At 42.3% G+C, this 21,615-nt stretch overlaps 2 protein-coding genes across 2 annotated transcripts; both read left to right on the forward strand.

Moving 5' to 3' along the window:
* Positions 1–661: 661 nt before the first annotated feature.
* On the forward strand, positions 662–14,597 carry SS18L1 (SS18L1 subunit of BAF chromatin remodeling complex). Its single transcript, XM_084217954.1, has 11 exons — positions 662–759; positions 3,323–3,399; positions 4,050–4,134; positions 5,044–5,188; positions 7,805–8,002; positions 8,985–9,149; positions 10,032–10,133; positions 10,563–10,655; positions 11,278–11,397; positions 12,139–12,266; positions 12,467–14,597. Exons 1-11 carry the CDS (start codon positions 691–693, stop codon positions 12,491–12,493), a joined length of 1,209 nt encoding a protein of 402 aa, XP_084074080.1. The 5' UTR covers positions 662–690; the 3' UTR covers positions 12,494–14,597.
* Positions 14,598–15,477: 880 nt separating this feature from the next.
* Positions 15,478–20,167, forward strand: MTG2 (mitochondrial ribosome associated GTPase 2). Its single transcript, XM_084218162.1, has 6 exons — positions 15,478–15,701; positions 16,787–16,934; positions 17,541–17,656; positions 17,937–18,155; positions 18,783–18,921; positions 19,310–20,167. The coding sequence occupies exons 1-6, from the start codon at positions 15,516–15,518 to the stop codon at positions 19,702–19,704; spliced, it is 1,203 nt and encodes a 400-aa protein (XP_084074288.1). The 5' UTR covers positions 15,478–15,515; the 3' UTR covers positions 19,705–20,167.
* The last annotated feature ends 1,448 nt before the right edge of the window (positions 20,168–21,615 follow it).

A 21,615-nucleotide genomic window follows, 5' to 3' on the forward strand; every position in this document is an offset into this window, starting at 1 on the left:
CTCCTATCTGACCCAAACCTGCTCTTTTTCAATGTGAACCCATTCCCCTTGTCCTGTCACTCCACTCTCTTGTAAACAGTTCTGCCCCATCCTTGCTGTGAGTCCCCTTGAGGTACTGGAGAGCCACAATTGGGTCACCCCGACGCCAGGCCGAGCAGCCCCGATTCTCCAGCCTTTCCTGCAGCAGAGGCGCTCCGTCCCTGTCACCATGTCGCCGCGCTGCCCCGGCCGCTCCCCGTCCCCCGCTCCCGCTGTCCCCCGGCCGCACGCAGCGCACTTGGCGTAGCGGCCCCGCGCCGCTCCCCGCGCTGGCGCACTTGGCGTACGCAGCCGGCGTACGCAGTTGGCGCAGCGGGCGGCGCGGCCGAGGCCGCGGGAGCCGGGCGGCCGGGACCGCACCATGTGCGGGCGGCGGGGAGGCGGCGGCGCCGCCGCTCCCGTCCCCTCCCCGAACGGCGCCGCCGCCGCCGCCCCGCGGCCGCGGGGGCTCGGGGGGGCGCGGCGGGGGCGGTGCCCGGCGGCGCGGGGCGCGGCGCCCGCGGGTGTTCGCGGGGCGCAGATCGTACCATCTGCGGCTGCCCCCCTCCCCGTGCACTGCGGAGAATCCTCGCACGGCAATAGCAGCCAGATAATAACAATATTATTAGAGCCTGGAACCGATATATTATAGACACATAAAAATCCCCCACCATGTCGGTTGCCTTTGCTTCTGCTCGCCCAAGAGGCAAAGGGGAGGTCACCCAGCAAACTATCCAGAAGGTAAAAGAGCATGCTTTTATACAGACAATTTTAGACATTTATTCTGTCCATGCTCCTGCAGCTGGAGGCTGATTTCTAGGGCGATCAAGAAAACTCGTGAATTTGCGAGGGCTGCAGAGATGGACAGCTGGAGAGAGAGAGGTGGGGGAAGGAGGAGGAGGAGGAGGAGGTGGAACAAAGCAAAGGTGTTCAGATCGCTGCAAAGAGAGCGAGAGAAGGACGTAGGGAATAAAATCGGGATGGCACGTTATCCCTGCTGCTCGCCAAGGGGAAACGCTGCCAAGCATACATTGGGAAACGGCAATAAAATTTGCAAATATGCGATTAATTTATGATGGCATGTCAGCTTCTGGCCCCCGAAGAATCCAACCTAAAAAAATGAATTGAAATAAAATACTGAATTTGCAAGGGTTTTCTTTTGTATCTGGATGCATAATTTTAATCTCTCAGAAGATAGAGGGAGCACCAGCCACTGGGATTTTTCATAAACTATTATTATTATTATTATTGTGATATGTTTATTGATGTTTAATGACAAACAAAGGTTTTGAAAAATTTTCTCTGGCGAGGAGATCCCTACCTGGATCTCATGTGGAGGCCAAATCAGAGGGTGCCAAGTTGGGAAGTTATTGTTTCTTATTTCCCAGGACTGGCAGCGCAAGCGGACCCTGGCACCCTTCTCCTGCAGAAGGTGACGGTCAGGAGCGAGGAGGCTGGAAATGTCAATAAAGAATGTGATGTTTTTACTGTCACTGCTGTTTGTCAGGTGCATTTTGCTGTCATTTTGGCCGTTCCCCGCGGCTCAGGTGCGGTGGCAGCCAGGTGCGAGCTCCGTGCGCTCCCTTCCTGACAGTGACCAGGGCAGAAGTGCCACTGCCAGCACAGCAATTAATCTGTCACCAGGGGCTGTGCAGCCAAGCCGTGATCTGCTGCCAGTTTATGACTTCTAGGGGACAAAAATCCCCTCGGTGGCAGCGTGTGACAGAGCAGAGCTGAGGGCAGAGCAAACTGCCACGAGAGAGGCTAGAGAGATGACTTGCATCTCAGGAGACTGTTTGGAAACATCCCATTTTGTGGAGCTCCTGCAGCACGTGGTGGTGTCAACCAGTTCGTTTTAAATGCTGAAACGCTTCGGACTCGGGGAATAAGTTTTCCTCTAACCTCCAAATCAGTTGGAATGATTTCATAATTCAGTTGTTTGTAATTAAACCCACACCCACAGACAAAGGGCAGATAAAGTGTCTTCTGTTCGATTTTCAAGCCCTTTTCTTTTTGCATATTCATAAACTTCATGGAAGCTTCAAAATGTTCTTTCTTTAAAAATAGTGAGTGGAACCTTTTCCCATCTCAGGTGGATTTGCTGGCAGGTTACTTTGGGACTGTTCATCGGAGTTGGGCTGTTGGCAGTGATCTTCTCTTTGACAAACAGCAATGCTGAGGAAGAGACTTGCAGGCACAGGAACTGGAGGGGATTTATAGTCGAGAATGGAAATGGAGCAGAGAGAGTGGGAGACAAAAAAACCTCCAAAAGTCCTCAATAAAGTGAACATATACAAACTTCTATGGAAAATATTGTTCTTGTTTGCATTCATATTATATAAGCAGCTTATTTTTATTTATTAATTCAATTTTAACAACATTTCAAAGCTGTCCTCATCCCAGTATCAAATATTCCTAAAATAGATTTCACACGGAGGAAGTCAGAGCTTTTGGCAATAGAGTGGTGGTGGTGCTCCTCTAAAATAGTTCATCAAAGAGCATTTCCAGGGCAGTGAAATTCAGTTCTGAACCAGAAATGGTTCTTTCCTCAAGAGCTCTCCTGCCCTGATGACACAGTGGTTCAAAAGCCCAATCTTGCAAGCACTTGATAGCAGTGGTGCCTACAAGCTCTATTATGCCAGAGAAAAATCCAAATTTCTACATGCTGGTATTTTTTTTTATTCATTCAGCTGGAGAAAGTGTGCTACATTCACAAGAAATCTGGGGGAAAGGGACAAACTAATGTATCAGAACAAATCAAAGGATATTTTATGCTTTTAATCATATTATGAGCTCATTAAATAAAAGTCAGGACATATTGGGATATAATTCCCTTAAATATGGTTTCAGTAGCTGCAATGCTGCAAATTTTGTACTTCATCAGGTTCAGCTGTCAGCATGCTCTAGTCCTGTTTGAAAGTTTGTTTCCTACTTAAAAGTGGGCATGTTAGTAATACCTGATGTTTTGGAAAGGGTTGGGTGATACTTTGGGATGAGGCAGAGATAACTCATAGTGGAAGTGTTTTCCTTCTTCAGTATCAGAATTTATCTGCCATTTAAGGAACAAGCTAAGTGCTGAATTCTTCTGTATGGGTATTTGAAGTAACCACTTGAAAGATAACTGTTTATAAGTGAATCAACCTTGTGGCTCAATAAAGTCACACGTAGGTAATTTACAACAGCCAAAGCAACAATACTGCACAAAAACACCATCCAGAGCCAAGGAAGGTGGAGAATCACAAGAATACAGGACTTATATTCAATTCTCATAGTAACATGTTCTGGTCCTATTTCTTTTATGCAGATGCTAGATGAAAATCACCACCTAATACAATGTATTATGGATTATCAGAGCAAGGGGAAAACTGCAGAATGTACTCAGTGAGTATTCCAAACCGGGGAGTTTGTTAGAAATGTTTCCTGAAGTCTGCCTCTTCCCTCTGCTCAGTGCACAGCTGTTGGTTTGCTCTTGGAAACACTCCTGTTCCTTCCTAGGAGCTTCTCCAGTTCTTGGAGAACTGTGGAGAAGCATAAATGGTTCTGGTGGTGCTTACTTGAGTAAACACTCCAGTTAGAGCACCCTTGAAAAAAATCATGTTCTTCTCAGCTTGCTGGCAGGGAAAACAGGTTTTGGGCTTTGGAGTCCTGGAATTTCATTCCTATCAGGGCCCTTGTTAGACAGAGAAGGGAAAAGTGTCTGATTGTTGGAGCAGCTGACTGGGTATCAGTCCTCAAAGATGTAGGTCCCAGCTCCACAGTTCAAAGTGCTTTCAAAGGAGGGTGTATTTTCTCTTCCCCCAGGTTTATCCTGTTGAAGTTTATGCTTTTATAAAAGAGGTGTTGAGCACACTGACCCTTGATGGGAAACATGACAGCACAGACACAGGTCACTGCTACTGCTATTTATTAGGGCAGATTAGAAATGGGTTAAGGTAATTTAATTAACCATTTGTAAATAGGGAAAAAAGAAAGATTTGGAATTTTGTGTATTGTTAACCCTTTCCAAATGAGCTTTACTCCTTGTTCTGTAGATACCAACAAATCTTGCACAGAAACCTGGTTTACTTGGCAACAATAGCAGACTCTAACCAGAATATGCAGTCCTTGCTTCCTGCTGTAAGTACCAGTACAATTACTGTAACTAATACTTAGTTATTAGTATAACTAATATGTTAGTGTATCTATAGAACTATATTAGTTATACAATATATTAGTATAATTAATATATTAGTATAACTAATAGTTATTTCCCTCAGATACATTAGCTATGCCAGAGGGAAATGTTCTTTTGATTCTGTCATTGATCACTATAAATGAACCGTTTTTTAGTATTTTTCCAGCTGAAAGTTTTGAAGTGGCCAAGTAGACCACCAGTCAAAAGTTACTTTTACTTCATTTAAATTAGATTCTTTGGGACATTTGTGTTAATCTCTGTCCCATAACTCAAGGGTTATGATGCAGTGGTGCAGATCTGAACAGCTCCATGTGTTCCAGATTCAATATTCTTATCTGTTCTTACTCTATTCTTTATTTGGGGGGAAAAAACTGCTGCTGATTTGCGTCAAAAATCTAATTCAACACTCAGGCATCGGTTTGTCTTTACACATGTTGTTATTCTTGCTCAGTGGATTGATTTGGGAAGTACCACACATAACACAAACTGCAGCATAGCTTGGCAAAGGTCAATCTGTCACCACACTCCTGTGTTGTCTTTGCTAATGCATTCCCCGCAGTGGTTGTGTTTGGAAATCCATGTGAGTGCAGAGGAACGAGCACAGAAGCCACACTCTGTGACAAACACAATAATTTCAAGCCCTTCGCTGTGCTGCTGCCTGTCAGCTGCTCTGACATGCTCAATGTCATTCACACAGAGGAGTCAAACCGCGAAAGATTTACCCAAAAAGCAAAGCAAACACGTATTTAACCCAGGCAGTTTTTAGTCATAGTCAGGCTAATTCGGGGGCTGCTATTTTTCTAATTCAAAGCCTAACCAAAAATTTGCTTTTCCTCCTTGTTGTTTCGCAGCCACCAACGCAAAATATAAACTTGGGCCCGGGAGGGATGAGTCAGAGCGCCTCCAACCAATCCCTCCACTCGCAGAGCAATCTCAGCGATGCCATCGGGACCGGCCTTCCTCCTTCCTCCCTCATGCAGAGTCAGATTAGCAATGGTGAGCTTTGGTCCCCTTTGTGCTGCTTTGCTGTTGCCTGGCAACAAAATCATTAATGCAGAATATACTTGGAGAGCTGGAAAAGACCTCTCCTAACTCACCTTTCAGGCATATGGGGATTTCAGGCACATGCTGAAATCACCACAAAATGGCTACAGGCAGGAATGATGTTGGCTTCTGCAGAGTGCTTTGTGTTTCTGCAGAGGAAATTAAAGACTTTTTTTTTTTTTAAATGCATGATGAAAATCACGGAGTAAAGATGCATCCAAGTTTTTAGTAAGAAAAATTATATGTTGCGGTATTTTTGTCAGGGAAGTGGCAGGGTTGGCCAGGGTAAAATGGAATTGCTTGCATGACTAACCACACAACCAAGCCTTCAGATTGCAGAGACCTTCCAGGATACATTTCTCCTTACAAATCATTTGGTGTTGCACCAGTCTTTGTCCTCTCCAGAAGCTTGCAGAGGCTGTACTACACAGTTAATGAATTTGCACAGACATTTCATATTAATAAGATAATATAATCTGTTTGGTTTTGTTCATGCGACTAAGCTAATTGAAAAACAATTTTTAATATGTGCATTTTATATTATGAATAATCTGTTTATTTTGTAGTCAGTTGTTTCTGTGGGTGTCTCCCAGAGTAACAGAGAGCAAAACCAGTTTCTATAAATAGAAATATCTGATTGTAAAATCACAGACCTTGGCAGGGGGACTCAAGAGCAGACATAAGCCATGAAATTACTTCTGAGTTCTTGAAAATCCCTTTGTGGTCAAGCCTATTGTACCTTTTACATGATTGGATAAGGGACCTGTAAAGTGAACTTACTAAATATTTCAGGGCCTTTGTTTTGAAAGATTTAATACTGAGTATGAGTAATATATTAAGTCAGTCAAAACATTGTTTTGTGTTATTAAGAATAGGCTTATTCTTAATCACACAAAAATTTGAATTAAGAATTAAGAATTTTCAGTGCTACTGGTGTTGGTTTTCTGATTTGCTCCCCAGCCTCCTCCAGATCTCTGGAGTAATTTTCTGCTGATTGAAAGAACCAGACTGGAGGTCACGAGGACTGGACTCATCCATATATTTTCCCTTACAATCACAAATTAGCCAACCATTTTTTTTTCTTATTTTAAAGAGGGCCAAGAATCTCTAATTTTTCCCATGCAAATAAGGCAAGGTTTACCAACACTTGCTTCACTCCACCTCTCACTCAAGGCAACTCTATCTCTATTCACACACTGTGGGACCTTGTGTTGCACCAGGATCAGCTTTACAACTTAAACAAACCAGAGCAAAACACAGAGATAATTTTCTGTAGCAGCATTTTGACCCAGCTCCACTGATTTCAGGAGAGCTGGCTCTGTTTATCTCTTGTTGAAACTGCTGCTTGCATCTCTTCATCAGAGGAAAATGTCATAATTTACAGTAAATATTCTCATTTTGATGTCTATGAAAACCATTAAGGGTAATTAATGAGGTTTGTACTAAATGAGTTAGATTTGTACTAAATGTTTTTCAGAGGCTGCAGATACACTTAATAACCCTGAATTAAAATATTGTTATTTAAATATTTCAACATAATTCTGCCTCTTCTAAGGATTCTGCATTCTGCCTATATTAATTGAGATTGACAACAATATGGCTGAATTTAGATAGACAACAATATGCACCATCACAGCTTGGATAGTAACAATATACAGTGAAAACAACTTTGCAAAACTCATTCATAAACTATTTCCAGCAATAAACTACAAATAAGAACCACATTTCCCCCAGTATTAGCTACCAAATGCAAACAGAATTCTGAAAAATAAGCCCACTGCCAGGTAAGTAGGGTGATACAAACTCAGGATGTATCTGGAGCAGTCTGATGATTACACTCTGATGCTGGAAAGGGAGTAACAACTGGGATTGTAATGGTGGCTTGGAAAATTTATCTTCCTCTGAGGTACTTTTAGTCAAACTTCAGGAAAGGGAGAGATAGGGTCGTGCTCTGAGCAGAGGCTGCATTGGTACTTCAGAAGCTCCAGCTAAGAAGGTGAGCTGGTTGTAGAGGAACAGTATAGTTATAGCTAGTTATATATACTAGTTATATATACTAGTTATATATAGTTATATCCACTATATAGGAATAGTGGATGCAGCAATGTCCAAAGTGTCTCTCAGCCACTGTTGTGCCTTCCTGTTATCACCACCTGTGTGAAGGAGGAAAAGGAATCAACTGCAGGACAAGAGGAAGGAAAGGACCAATTTCCAAAGGCTGGGATGTTCCCAGAGTCCGTGTATTTTCTGAAGTACCTGAAATTACTGGCATTTTTTAATTCTGCTGCCTGCAAGGAAGTGGTTGTAGGGCATTGCTGCTGGTTTTGTTCTTCCCATCTGCAATCCTGTACAGCCTGGATTTGGCTGCCAGGAAGAGGAGGTTTGCTCTAACTGTGCAGCAGGCAGTTTTAATTTGTCTGTACATAACAGGGAGTGTTAATAATGAAGATTTTGGTTTTTTGTTTTGCCTTATCATAAGGTATTTCAGAAAGGCCACGAGGCCTCATGCTCGCTGTGCTTTGCCAATCATAGCTGAGATTTTCCTGTTGCTCTCTCCAATTTTTGTAGGTCCTAACCACGTGTCTATGCAGCAGTCAGGCCAGAACACCATGCCCACGACCTCTCTGAGCATGACTGTCAGCAGCCATGGGACTGGCCCAGGCTACAGCCACACAGTGCCTGCGTCTCAGAACGTGCCAATGCAAGGCCAGGGCTCTATAGGCAATTACGTCTCTCGAACAAACATCAACATGCAGTCCAACCCAGGTAACTCCCTCCTCCTGGGCCACCTTGGCTTTCCACTCACCTCAGAGGGTTTGCCACACCTGACTTTGTTCTTGAAATATTTCCTGTAGAGTGACAAATGTACCAGAGGAAAAGACAGCTTTAAGATATCTCTGAATTTCCAGGTGTCAGGCGCCAGTGTAATTCAGAACAGTTTCAGACTTGCTTTAACTTAGGCTCACTCGCCATGGTTAGGGCTGAGCTGGGGAAAAGAGGGTCAGGTAGAGGTGCAGCAGCACTGTCTGATAGCCCTGGCAGCAAATCCCACAGCCATGGGAAGGATCTGAGCAGCACCTTTGCCCGAGGACAAAGAACCTGCCAGGCTATAACACATTTACTGTTTGTACATTAATAGCCCATTTTGTTATTTTATTGGTACTTCACATTGTTTGCAGGGCATTAAGAGACCAGCAGACAACTCAATCTCTTAATTAAAAAAAAGTTTGCTAGTTGAATCACATTGAATAGCATGTCTGATGCTTTAAAATTCTTTACAGCAGCATGAAATTTAGGAATCAAATAAATCCTAGAATGTCAGTTTACTTAAACTCTATAATCATCAGGTGTATGAGAAGATGGAAGCACAAGAAAGAATATATTAGAAAAGCAGCAATGAAATAGTCAGGAGGTAGACAGGAACAAACATCATTTCTTGTTTCTTCCTTTAACTCTACTGCAATAAGGTTTACATTCTTTTAAGTAAGCTAATAATAATCAAGGGCTGGGTGTATTTTTAAATATCTGCTGAAGCAAATGGCAAGAACTGACCATGTAATAAGATCCCTTCTGGATTCCAGTGCAGAAGAGTAAATAAATCCAGTAGGAAAACATCTCCCCCTGTGGAAAATTCACAGAATTATCAGGATGCATGTTAGCTGAAGGTTTTAGCTTGCTTCTAAAGAGACTAGGAGAGATCTGCCGCATGTTCATCTTTGGAAAACAGTCTTTTCCCTGTTCATTGTAGTCTCCATGATGCACCAGCAAGCAGCAACGTCACATTACAACTCAGCACAAGGAGGGAGCCAGCACTACCAGGGACAATCCTCCATTGCCATGATGAGCCAGAGCAACCAAGGCAACAGCATGATGGGGCAGCGACCCATGGGCCCTTACAGAGCTTCACAGCAAGGTAAAATTGCTATCAGATTACTGCTGGAACCCTCATTAGACCAATGACACTCAGTACTGTGGGGTACATAAGGCACCAAAATTTCCAAGTCACATTTACAAACAGAGAATCCCATCCAGGAGCAGAGGAAATCCTGAATGGTGCAAGTGTCATGACAATGAGATGCACTTGAATCTATTTTCAAGATTCACTGATTTAATTATTTTGGGTGTTTAGAAAAATAGTTCTGTCTAAAAGGGATCATAAATCTCTAAAGAAAAGATAAAAAATTTGATATACAGCTCATTCAAGGCACTGGGAATCTATTAAATTCTTTCTCATGGTGTTGGATCAGCCCTAACATGGCACAGTTAGCAAGGAACACATTTCTGGAAAGAAGATACAGTTTGTCAGCAATTAGAATGAAAAATTAGGCCAAGGAAAGGAAAACACCAGAAGATAACTACCATGCTCTAAGACCTCTCTGGATAAAGTTCTAAGAGGTAATAAAGCTGCTAGACTGATTTGAAAATAAACTGAATTTTGCTAAGAAACAAATTAATGTATTAATGAAAATATATTTAATTCTGACTGTGTTCTTGAGCATGGAATCCATTCCTGTGCTTTCTAAGAACCCAGATTAGTAGATGAAATGCAGCCCTTACTTTTGGTGTTGCTGCAGAAGTGATTGTGGGAAATTTCAACCATCTTACCAGCTTTGTCTGAGAATACAAATTCTTTTCCTTTTTCTAGTGAGGAAAAAGGAAACATCTTTATAACTGCTCTCAATTGTTTGCTTTTCCAGATATAAACTTTGTTTTCTTGAAAAAAAGAAAATTAGATAAGAGAAATGCATCCCTTAGGAGTCCACAGGCTCAATCTACCTTGTCTTGTGCCTTGCAGGTTCCTCGCAGCAGTACATGGGTCAGGAAGAATATTACAGTGAGCAGTACAGTCATGGCCAAGGCTCATCAGAACCTATGAATCAGCAATACTATCCAGATGGTAATTCCTCAGATGGTAATTCCACGGTGAGCTGGGCTCACTGTGATACTGCTGAAGTGCAGAGCACCACGACTGCCACGTCCAAGGACATGGCAAACCTATTGTGCTTCATTTTTAGTTTCAATGCTGGAAAATTAGAATCCCAGGGGATGGGAGCCTGGTACAAAACATGCACATCAGTGCACCCTGCTATATAAACTGCTTCAAGAAGAGCCCAAAGCCCAGTTTGGATTAGTAAACACAAGAGTTCTATCCATTGGTGTGACTTTCCTTGCCTTGTATTCGATATTCTCCCTAAGGGGTCTGTATTTGCTCTTAGCCTCATCTTGGTGGATAAGCAGCTTCATAGTATATATTAAATATACATTCAACACTGTGTCTATGGTCCCACTAAGAATGTGTCTGACAAATCTTGGTGACTCCTTGCAGGACATGGTGATTATGCCTATCAGCAGTCATCCTATACTGAACAGAGCTACGACCGGTCGTTTGACGACTCTACACAACACTACTATGAAGGAGGTAGGAAAACACTGCAAAATCTTAACAGTAAATTCAGTACATTATTGAGATATCTGAACTCTAAATTAGCTGGTACTATTAACTGAATTTTGCTGAAGCAAGGTGGCATTTAGGAGAAGCGATGTCTTCTATAGAGCCTCTGTTCATTTTGTTGTTTCAGGATACAGCAAATGGAATTTCCTTCATAGGTATTAAAAAAAAATACCAGTAACAACTAGATAAAGTGGTCTTTCTGGGATATATGAATAAACATCATTATCTAGAAGAAAATAAAATGAAAGGGCTTCTTGAGAAAGCAGCTATTTACCCTGGCAGACTTTTCTTTGTGTCTTTTTCTTCTGAAGCCCTTCTGGGATAAAAGAATTACTTTGGGGAAAAGGTTGTTTGTTTCTTTGTTTAGTGATGTGTATAAATAAGTAACTCTGCTATTCAAAAGAACTAAAAATCACTGGAGAAATAAACATCTTGCTTGGCAAAATCCAATCATCTGTTTCTAAGAAAAGTATTTGTGTATGAGTTCTAAACCAAGGCTCCTTATGCCTTTGTTTTCGTTATTATCCACATGTACAGTGAAATACCTGCCTCATCTCTGACCAAACAATTCCAATATTTCCCTTTCCAGGAAATTCTCAGTACAGCCAGCAGCAGGCAGGATACCAACAGGGAGCTGCACAACAGCAAACATATTCCCAGCAGCAATACCCAAACCAACAGAGTTACCCAGGACAACAGCAAGGATATGGTAAGAAAACTTTCAGTGGCTGGTCAAGTGTTTGCAGTGTTTCACCCTGATGCCTCCATTCCTAAGCTAAAATAGGCTGCAAACTGTTTCCTTGATTAACCTGGGATTAACAATATACCAAAATTAGCCAAAGATCTAGGAAAGGGATTCTGGGCAGTAACATACATAAGTATAGCACTGCATTCCATCCTAAATCCCTCTCTCTTTTGATAGAAGTTAAAAAATACACATTTTCTTTATGTTTACTTTATGTTGAACATCATCAGGAGGTCACTGTCTGGATTCCCAGGCCTCCTACACATCTAGTCCTTCTGAACTGACATGAAAAAAACATCAGCAGTCCAGAGGATCACTCCTCTGTTGCTTATGGTGGCACAGCCAGATTAGAGAAGAATTTAAACATGCAGTTGTTACTAAAATATAGGCCAGGTAGTTTGCACAGAGATCATAACTGAGCTGTGCCAATTCAGATTTCAGAGAGGCTCCACTTAGAAGTATTATGACATTTTGAGCAAAGTTTAAAATCTGAAGTTTACACTGCTGCAACTACATCATTATTAGTATTAACACCTCCTAGTGTAAACCTAGAGGGGAGGTCTGGGCAGAATTTACTCACAGTTCTTGCTCACAGAGCTTACTTTGTTAGCATCATGTTTTAGATTGCGTTAACTCTTAAAAACTCCAGCAAATCAAGCCTGTAATGGATTTTACTGCCTGCAATGGATTTTACTGTCTTCTCAGGTCCTGCACAAGGAGCCTCCTCACAGTATTCCAGCTACCAACAGGGACAGGGGCAGCAATATGGAAGTTACAGAGCTTCCCAAACAGGCCCATCCGCTCAGCAACAGAGGCCTTATGGCTATGAGCAGGTAAATTGCGTAAATCTCTGCTCTGAAAGAGCAGATCTGGCTGTTAGCTCTGTCTATAAATCTATCTGATAATTTGGGGCATGTATATGGGTGATACTTCAGTAAAATTCACATACCAAAAGAAATTGCCTAACTTGCAGTAAGCCTCCAATATATTATCCTTCAACATTTCTATTTCTTCTTTTTTTTTTTTTTTACAGGGACAATATGGAAATTACCAGCAATAAAAGAATACAGTGCTGTGTCAGATTCCTTTCAATAGTATCTCAATCTTTTGAACTGGATGTACAGGCAGTTTTGATTAATTGTAATATGTTGGTTACCCCTTAGCACAAAGCAGCGTCTGTATGTGAACAGTGTTCATTTCATGCTGGATATGAAGCAGTGCACTACTGGTAACAAGACAATGCTTTAATGGTTTGATATTTGGTGCTGTGTATAGTACTGTATGTTGATACAACACAGAAGTTTTCCATTTACCCTCTCTTGTCCCATTCTTGATGTTTCTGAATAGCTTTAGGATCACTAGATCACAGTTGTGCCCCGTTCTGGAAAAAAGCCAGGTTGCTCGGCAGTCTGGCCCAATGCAAAGCCCATCAGTCACATCTCAGTCCAGGGAAGTTCCCTGTGGTAAGTTATTGATCTTTTTTTAAGTGGATGCATTGAAGATTACCTGCCAGCCTCCAAAATCCATGGCTCTTCAGTTTACTTCTACAGAACAAGGGGATGGATACATTCCTTATAAAATGTCAGTTCTATGCTACATGACAAAAAATAACTGCAACTTCTATAATACCTACCCAAATCCTATAATTCAATAATCTGCATAAGTCCACATTTCTGTTGTGAAAGGTACAGAAAGAGGATCCAAACCTATGATCATAGAAATGTTAATAAATAGAGGCACCTTTTATATGTCCATGTAAACAAAGGTTATTTCTGTCGTGGAAATAAAACCAGAAGGGAGCTCTGAGACCTGCAGTGTCAGCCTGCTCCACATCAATATTGCTTCATATCGTGCTTAGCTGAGAAAAACATCAGGCAGAAGTCCCATCTTGAATATCCTACTCCAAATTTTATAACTTGCATATATTTTTGTGCCAAATTTTGCAAGCAGGTGGCTGGTATCCTTCTTTATTCTGATTCTTGTGCTGCCCTGGCTCAGATTCCCCAGCAAGCATTATAACCATAAATATTGTCAAATTTCGTGGTCTGTTGTTCTCACAGCTCATCATCACTTTTATTTTCCTATTGTAGCTTGACAGAAAAATAGTTCAGAGGTAAAAGAAAAAAAATGCATTTTTATTGCAGACAAGCAATTAAATTCAGCTTTAATTGTGAGACACTATTATGCATATAGAGAGAGGAGCTATTAATGGGGTCAACCAGTGAGAGAATACCAATAGAGGGAGAATTTAGAGAGAAAAACTAGTGGTATGTAAAAATCAGTATGAACAATGTAAGTCTCTTCTATTCAGTTTTATATGTTCTTATAAAGTCTTGGGGGGGGTGAAAAAAAGGGCGCTTTTAAAGTGCTTATATAAGTGTTGAACAAAATACTGTGTCCAAATTTCTCTGAAGCAAAAAGCTGGGGTGGCTGTGTAGCCCACAAACATTTTTTGATATGAGATTTACTGCAAATTTACAAAAGTAAATACACTGTGTAGGATTTTCTCCTTTCCTTTGTCTGACTGGTGTTATTTATGAGATTTCGAGTACTTTATATTTTGAAAAACAAAGACCACAAGGAAAACACATCTGTCAATTACTTTTTCTTTCCTTTGAAGAAAATCTTTAACTGGACAACTAGGAAGTTTACTGTTAAGTGTTATCCAAGCACTGTCATTACTATGTTAATAATTTCAATTACTGGTAAAACAGAAGACTTTTTTTTCAGTCAGTCCTCATTTCTCTCATCTTTCCTGCTGGTGTTTTCATACAAATAAGTACTCTCAAATAGCAAGGGACAGAAAGGAAGTAAGATTGTTTTCTTTATAATAATTACTATTACAGGTAGCCAGAAGAATGCAATATTGCTCTTTGCCAATTTGGGAATACGCCTTTTATGTGGTTTTTGAAAGTGCTGAAATGCTTTTGAGAGAATATGAACAACACTTAAACCGAAACAGCAACATTACATCAATCTGAAATGTCTTACATTAAGAACTTCGTGAATGTTGTGTATATAATGTATTTGAAAGAGCACTTTGAAAATAGTTTGTACATTTATTTCCTAATTTATACATGATTTTTGGTGTTAATATTTCTAATTGTTAATAACAAAACGTTTATTTAATGTGTCATCCATTTTTATGTATTAATGTGGAAACAAAGTGATGCCAGCATTTTGACTTCTTCCATGAATTGTATCATTTTCTGTTTTGTAATACAGAATGCTTGAAAACGGTTTAGTTTAAATATTATCTGAAAGTGGATTTGGCGGTACTTTCCTTGTGGCAGATGGAATGGGTGGCACAAGCTGCCCTTTCCTTGGCGGTGCTGATGGCGAGAGCTGGCCGTGCCCCAGCCCAGAAATCCCCGGGCGCTGGGCTGATCCCGGCGGGGCAGCAAGGGAGGGACAATTCTGCTCCTCAGGGCACGGACCTGCTGGAGAGGGCGCAGAGGACCAAGGCGATCAGAGGGATGGAGCAGCTCTGCCGTGAGGAAAGGCTGAGAGAATGAATCGCGATTGTTCTGCCTGGTTCGGGGAACTTGGGGGTGCCTCCATTGCAGCCTTCCCGTGCCTGAAGGGAGCTGTGAGAAAGAAGGAAAGAGACTATTTACAAAGGCCTGGAGTGACTAGACAAGGGGAAATGGCTTCAAGCAGGCAGAGGGCAGGCTTAGATGGGGTATTAGGAAGATGCTCCGTACTGCGAGGGGCGGGAGGCCCTGGCACAGGGTGCCCAGAGAAGCTGTGGCTGCTCCAGCCCTGGAAGCGCTCAAGCCAGGCTGGACGGCGCTTGGTGCAAGCTGGGATAGTGGAAGGGGGAACGAGATTATCATTAAGGGCCCTCCCAACCCAAGCCATTCTGGATTCTGCGCCCTGCGGGCCACCTCAGCCCTGTTCTGGGGACACACGGGCCGGGGCCGGGCTGAGGCGGGCCGGGGCCGGGGCCGGGGCCGGGGCCGGGCTGAGGCGGGCGGGGGCCGGGCTGAGGCGGGCCGGGGCTGCCGGGGGCGCGGCTGCGCCGCAGCGGCTGCGCCGGGAGGCCGAGGCGGGGCCGTGGCCGTGCCTGTGCCCGTCCCTCCATGGCGGTGCTGTGTGGGGCCGGGCTGGGCGCTTCCCTGAGGCGCTGCGGGGCCGGGGGGAGCGGCCGCAGCCCCTGGAAGACGGTGCTGCTCCTGCTCAGCCCGCCGGCTTTCTCCACGAGCTGCGCCCGGTGCGCCAAGGACAGGCGGCTGAGGCGGAAGAGAGCCATTTCCGAGCGGCAGCTGGTGAGTGCTGGGCTCTCTGCGAGTTCGGGGTGCCTCCTGCCGCTGGCGCCTCTGGAGTGAGGAAATACTGGCTAAAATATAATTGACTTCTAGAAGAGTGAGGAAATGAGCCTGCCCCGCGATATTCTCGGAGCTCACATTGATCGTAGTAGTCCCCTTCCCCTTTGGCCTCTTTGGGCGGGAAGCATCCATAAGTCTAGAAAGTAAAAAGGTTTTTAAAGCTAAAGCTCTAAAATGGTGTTTTAGCTTTAAATCTAAAATATTGGTTTGTTTCTTACTGTTTTTTTAGTCTTGCGGTGTAGTCACCTGCCAAATAAGCATCACTTTATGTCAGAAAAACTTCAGGGTCCTAGAATTTATTTGTCATCCTATTTTTACATTTACATGTCTCTGAAAAATCTTATTTTCTAATGATCCATAAATCACTCCCTATTAAAAGCCATAGTTTACTCTTTCGCCGTGTGGTGGTGCCAAATACTTTCTAAAAGAGGCTTTTTATTAGTAGTATAAATTTGCTTATCAAAAGTTCACGTGAGAGGAGGGTTTATTCAGTTGCTTATCTTTGGTATCATAACATTAATAAGACTTTCCCTCACGTACTATTTGTGCCATTTATTTAAAGTGACCCTTAAAGCCCATTCTCATTATGGAGTCCCTTAGTAACTGATAGAATTAGAAACCTACTGTGATCACAGTCATGCTTTCTCTTTTCATCCCCCTGTGTAAACAATTCCACCTGTCAATGAATGTGCTTCCCTAATATTTTCCCTTCAGAATTTCAGCCCCTTTTCTGGAGACAGATAAAGTTATATCAACATAGAATAGTCCTAGGCATTTGCTTTTTAAAAAGTTCTTAAAAACACTTAAAAGATGAGATCTGATTTTCTTTATTATTACACTCAGTACACTGCATTTAGTTGCTCTTTGAATGCCAGCAGAGTTCTCATTCAGAGTTCTGATTTTTTTTACTGTCGAGTGAAATTCATCATGGCTAAAAATAGCAGGTCTGGCTAATAATTAAAACTTCTTGGAAGATGAGTCTGCTAAATTGTACTTAAAGGTAGCAACCCCTACCCTTGTTGCAGACACGTTATTTCGTGGATCAGCGGAAAGTGCGTGTGGTTGGAGGACAAGGAGGAGACGGGGGCCATTCCTTCCACAGTGAGCCCAGAAAAGTGTTTGGAGGTCCTGATGGTGGGAATGGAGGTGATGGGGGTCATGTCATTTTTAAAGGTAAACCTCACTGAATCTGTTCAGTTTTGTGTTGTTGTCTTCTTGCTTAACGCCCCACCCCAGCAGGAACAGCGTTGCAGGGATGGTAAGAAATGGTAAATGGCAAAAAGGTTAAAATGGTTATTTCTGTATGAGATGTCTTCACTTTTGAAGTTTTATCCTGAGTTGTGGTAAGGAGGACATAAATGACACTGACAGCCTTGGAAAGAATTTTAAAAATCTAGATATTTTGCAGATACTTTAGTGAGTGGTGCCTGACTGTGTTATGTTAAGATTTGATTAAATTTTCCTCTTAAGATGAATGAAGCTGCTTCTTCCACCACTCTGCTGTAAAATCTAATCTAGCAAATTAATTTTGATTTGGAATGACCACATTAATAAACCTAAGCAGCTAAGTACAGACAGTTAAACTTCATCACAACTTCGATGTTAGTCTTCCCTGATATGTTATTGTTGAGACAGTAAATTAAAAATAGGAACAATAAATAGTAAATAGGATCTGCACTCATGCAATATTCAAAAAGGGGAAGAACAGTCATGAGTTGGCTTTTCTGTGCCTGTTTTACTAAAGCAATGTGTTCAAAATGTGTGTCTTTTGCTTTTCAGCTGACCAGCAAATGAAATCACTTTCTTCAGTGTTCCGCTTCTATCAGGGTTTTCACGGAGAGAGAGGAGGAAGCAAAAACTGTTATGGAGCTAACGGTGCACACATGTATGTTAAAGTAAGTCAGTGGGTGTTGCCTGCTGGGTGGTACCTTGGTACATGGCTGATTTACCAGCTGGAGAACCTTATTGTGTGCACATCTCATGTGTAATGGAGGGTAAATGTCTGATGGTGCTGTTTGAGTTCAGAAAGTGAGTTTCATGAAAGACAATTCTCTTTTTGGGCTTCTCACCTTGAGAATATGCAGGAGTGATTTTCAGTAAATCTGAAGTCAGCTGCTGGAGGATCAGCTGCAGGCTTTGAGCTTCAGTGTAATGCTTGCACCTCTTCCCTTTGAGGTCCCTGTGGGTACTTTGGTGAAGGAGGATGGTGAAGTTGTGGCTGACCTCACCCAGCATGGAGAAGAGTATATTGCAGCTTATGGAGGAGCTGGAGGGAGAGGGAATCGCTTCTTTCTCTCCAACGAAAACCGTGCTCCGAAATTATTCACTCCAGGAGAGCCAGGTCAGGAGAGGGTCCTTCATCTGGAGCTCAAGACAACAGCTCATGCAGGATTGGTGAGTTTCTGTTGGTTCTGTTGACTGACTGAAGAAATAATGTGAGATAACATTTTCTTAGCCCCTGGCTTGCTTGTGTGGAGACACAGCTCGATGCTTTCTTGCTGTTACTGGGTAGGAGGGTGTCCAAAGTGATTCACAGAGCTGTCACTCTCATGCTACTTGGTGTTGTCCTACTTCTGCTGAAATCCATACCATACATAGAGAAACAAGATTCATCAGTGGTTGCTGATGATGTACAGCAGCTTTGTCTGCTGGTTCTGCAGATGAACACTACAGTAGAGAGAATTCTTTTAAATTGGTTTGTTTTCTTGGTTTTGGGGGGTTTTCTCTAAAGTTCAAATCATCTGTTTCATCCCTGTATTTCTCTTTTTACAGATCTTAAACATTTGACTTTGTTAGTGACAGGTTTATCATCCTCTGAAATGAAAAATGCTCAACTTTGAGCTTAAGCTATTTTTGTATTTGAGTATGGAAATAGTCTAACACCAGCTGGCAAACCTTTGAAAGTTATGCTTTGCTGCAAAGTGTTCTTGATGTAGTCCAATAACTGCAGAATAAATGTCTGGTCTAGCAGAATTTTGCAGACTTGTTAAAGATTGAGAAATTTGTCTATTTGTATTCCAGGTGGGCTTTCCCAATGCTGGCAAATCCTCACTTTTGAGAGCCATCTCCCGGGCAAAGCCAGCTGTGGCTGCCTACCCATTCACAACCCTAAACCCCCATGTTGGCATTGTCCACTATCAAGACTATGAACAAGTGGCAGGTAAGAATTTGAAGTTTGTTGTGTGTACCTTGATAGCAATTTGTGTCACTTTTGTAAATGGTTTAAAATGCTGCAGAAAGATTCGGGAGTTCTCTAGTTCTTGCTAGTTCTAAAGAACTTCAAAGAAAACTCTACTGAAAGCCCATTTCACCTTCACTTGTAGGTACCCTTAGTGCCAAACTGTCAGTCTGTATTCTGTGTGCACTGGAGTAATCTACATTTAGGTGGTTTAAAAGATAACAGCAGCAAACTTAGCGTGACTTGTGCTTTAATATTGAGGCACTGAGACATAATTCTAAAAGTACTAACGCTGGCCAGTAAAAGACTGGGGGTATTTTTGGGGAGGTTTTATTGGATCTGCTGGATTCACTGTGAAATTTCTCTGCAGTTGCTGACATTCCTGGCCTAATCAAAGGTGCTCACCAGAACCGTGGGCTGGGGATGGCCTTCCTGAAGCACATCGAGCGCTGCCGCTTCTTCTTGTACGTGCTGGATCTCTCTGTGCCTCAGCCCTGGAGCCAGCTGCAAGACTTGAAATATGAACTGGAAGCATATGAAAAAGGCTTGTCTGAGAGGCCTTGTGTTGTGATTGGGAATAAGGTTGACCTTGCTCAGTCCAGGATCAATCTGCCACTCCTTAGGGAGCAGGTAGCTGAGAGGGTCATCGCGTTGTCTGCGCTGACAGGAGACAACTTGGAGGAGCTGCTGTTGCATCTGAGAGAACTCTATGACACTTATGTGAAGACAGAACAGTCACAAGGACAAAGCCCAGTCAAGTGGTAGGAGCCACAGCTGCTGTGAACTGTGCTGGAAGGAGAACAAAGTTAAAATAGCAGTTTGATTTGAGTGCATCTCTGTGACTGGGGCTTCCTGTGGGTTGTTTTTGTGTTAATATGGAAGGGCACAGCATGGAGATTTGTTCTGGACTGCTGCTTTGGAAAGATTGTTTTGTTTGTTTGTTCACCTTTGAGGTGTATCTGAAGTTTTACAAAGCAGCTTGAAAATTGTAATTGTGGTGGGTGTTGAACTGGAAGCCTGGCTCTTGTTTGGCATACCATGGAATGAAGAGAATGCTGTCTAGTAGAAATGACTGAAATTCAGGATCTGCAGGAGATGTTGGCTTATTTTATGAAGTGTACTTAAGTCACTTTCTCAATTTTCACTAATCAAAAGTTCTAAAAATCAGGTGGATCCATGTTTTTGTATTTTTATATGATGGCCAATTTCAGTCGTGTCTTAAAACTTTTCTCCTGTTGTTGTTTGGTGTGGATTTTTCTCCTCAGAGGAAGGCACAGCTCAGTAATTTTAGGGAGGAAGAGCATGAAAGAACTGCAATTAATGACTGAAATTATTTTCCCATTAATATAAATAATTTACTGTATTTAAATGCTGGCAGCAGCTAAGTAGCTGAATAAACTGGCCAGGAACCAGCCATTTGAGACTCATCTGAGTTCTCCCATTTAGGAATCTCAGGCAGTGTTCTGAGAAATCCTAGGCTTAGATACATCAAATAAAATAAACATTCAGTCCTTTGTGTGTGTCCCTTTTTTTTTCAACTATATAATTTTATGGACTGTGTTCTTAAACTTTAGGAATTCAGGAATCTTAATTTAGAACAGTGATCTTTGCCCTCTCCTCATACTGAAAGAAGAGCTGCTTCTGTATACTCTGGTCATATTTTCTGTAAAAGATTATTATCTTAATAATGGAAAGTCAAAATTCATCAAAACATATAATTAAACTTTTTCATAAGAGACCTGAACAGGCTTGTGGGGTGCTGAGACACAACACTGTCAGAAACAGAGGAAATTACTGAGTGACTATGAAAAACACTAAGCTGTAGCCTCTAACCACTTTTTGTAATACACCACAGTGAAGGTGATAATTCTCTCTGCTTATTTCTCTGCACATTTTTGATTTCATCCCTGGTAGTCTGATGCTTCTGCATGGAACATCCTTAAAAGCAGGGTTTTAATTCTGAAAAAGCACAGATCAACTTGAAAGCCTGAACTGATTAATAAATTATGGCCAACCAAGTAGTTACCTCTCCTAAATTCACATTCTGAGTATTTTTAGTTGTGGTCAGGTGTGGGGAGTAATCTCTGCATTATAAGCAGTGATGTTGGTATAAATAGGATCAGGAAAAAATCAAAACTAATATTAAATCCTAAAGTCTCTCCTGTGTTTTGCTTCATCCCTGGGATTTACTGACTTGAATTAAATAGAAGTTAATATTCAGTTCTGTTCTTCTGTTTGGATTTGTGCAGCATTTTTAGGCTTCACTGATGTTCTTCCTGCTATTGCTACATGCTTTTCAACCACTTTTAATAAAACCAGGGGAAGGTTGCCTGAACATCAAAGCTGGTGCAGCTTCTTAGCAGATTGTTTAATACCCACAGAAGCTTTTCACTCTCTCTGGCTGTGTTTGAGAATGCCAGAGGCCGTTCCAAAAGCCTCAGTCCTCTGAGGAGCTCCCAGCCCTCCTTCAGTGCTCAGGTGTCCCAGTTCCTGCAGGGAGAGCAGTGTTGTTTACTGCTGTGTGAAAGCACTGCAGGTTTCCTGACACCTCCCGGCGGTGTGCCATTGATCCTGCACTGGGGCTCTTTGTTCTTAGCGTTTCAGCCACCTGCTCGGAGGTGACAGCACCAAGCTCCTAACGCCGTGTTCCTAACAGGCTTCAAAGAGGCTTTGCAG

This window comes from Fringilla coelebs (assembly GCF_963513975.1).
Source record: "Fringilla coelebs genome assembly, chromosome: 18".
Lineage (NCBI taxonomy): Eukaryota > Metazoa > Chordata > Aves > Passeriformes > Fringillidae > Fringilla > Fringilla coelebs.

What these genes read in the sequence shown, in the direction of transcription:
- SS18L1 (XM_084217954.1), top strand. Translation starts at nt 691, where the DNA reads ATGTCGGTTGCCTTTGCTTCTGCTCGCCCAAGAGGCAAAGGGGAGGTC. An exon ending in TGCAGTCCTTGCTTCCTGCT is followed by an intron (nt 4,135 to 5,043) that starts GTAAGTACCAGT and finishes GTTGTTTCGCAG; the next exon opens with CCACCAACGCAAAATATAAA. An exon ending in TCAGCAATACTATCCAGATG is followed by an intron (nt 10,134 to 10,562) that starts GTAATTCCTCAG and finishes GACTCCTTGCAG; the next exon opens with GACATGGTGATTATGCCTAT.
- MTG2 (XM_084218162.1), top strand. Translation starts at nt 15,516, where the DNA reads ATGGCGGTGCTGTGTGGGGCCGGGCTGGGCGCTTCCCTGAGGCGCTGC. An exon ending in GGGTCATGTCATTTTTAAAG is followed by an intron (nt 16,935 to 17,540) that starts GTAAACCTCACT and finishes TTTGCTTTTCAG; the next exon opens with CTGACCAGCAAATGAAATCA. An exon ending in CAACAGCTCATGCAGGATTG is followed by an intron (nt 18,156 to 18,782) that starts GTGAGTTTCTGT and finishes TTTGTATTCCAG; the next exon opens with GTGGGCTTTCCCAATGCTGG.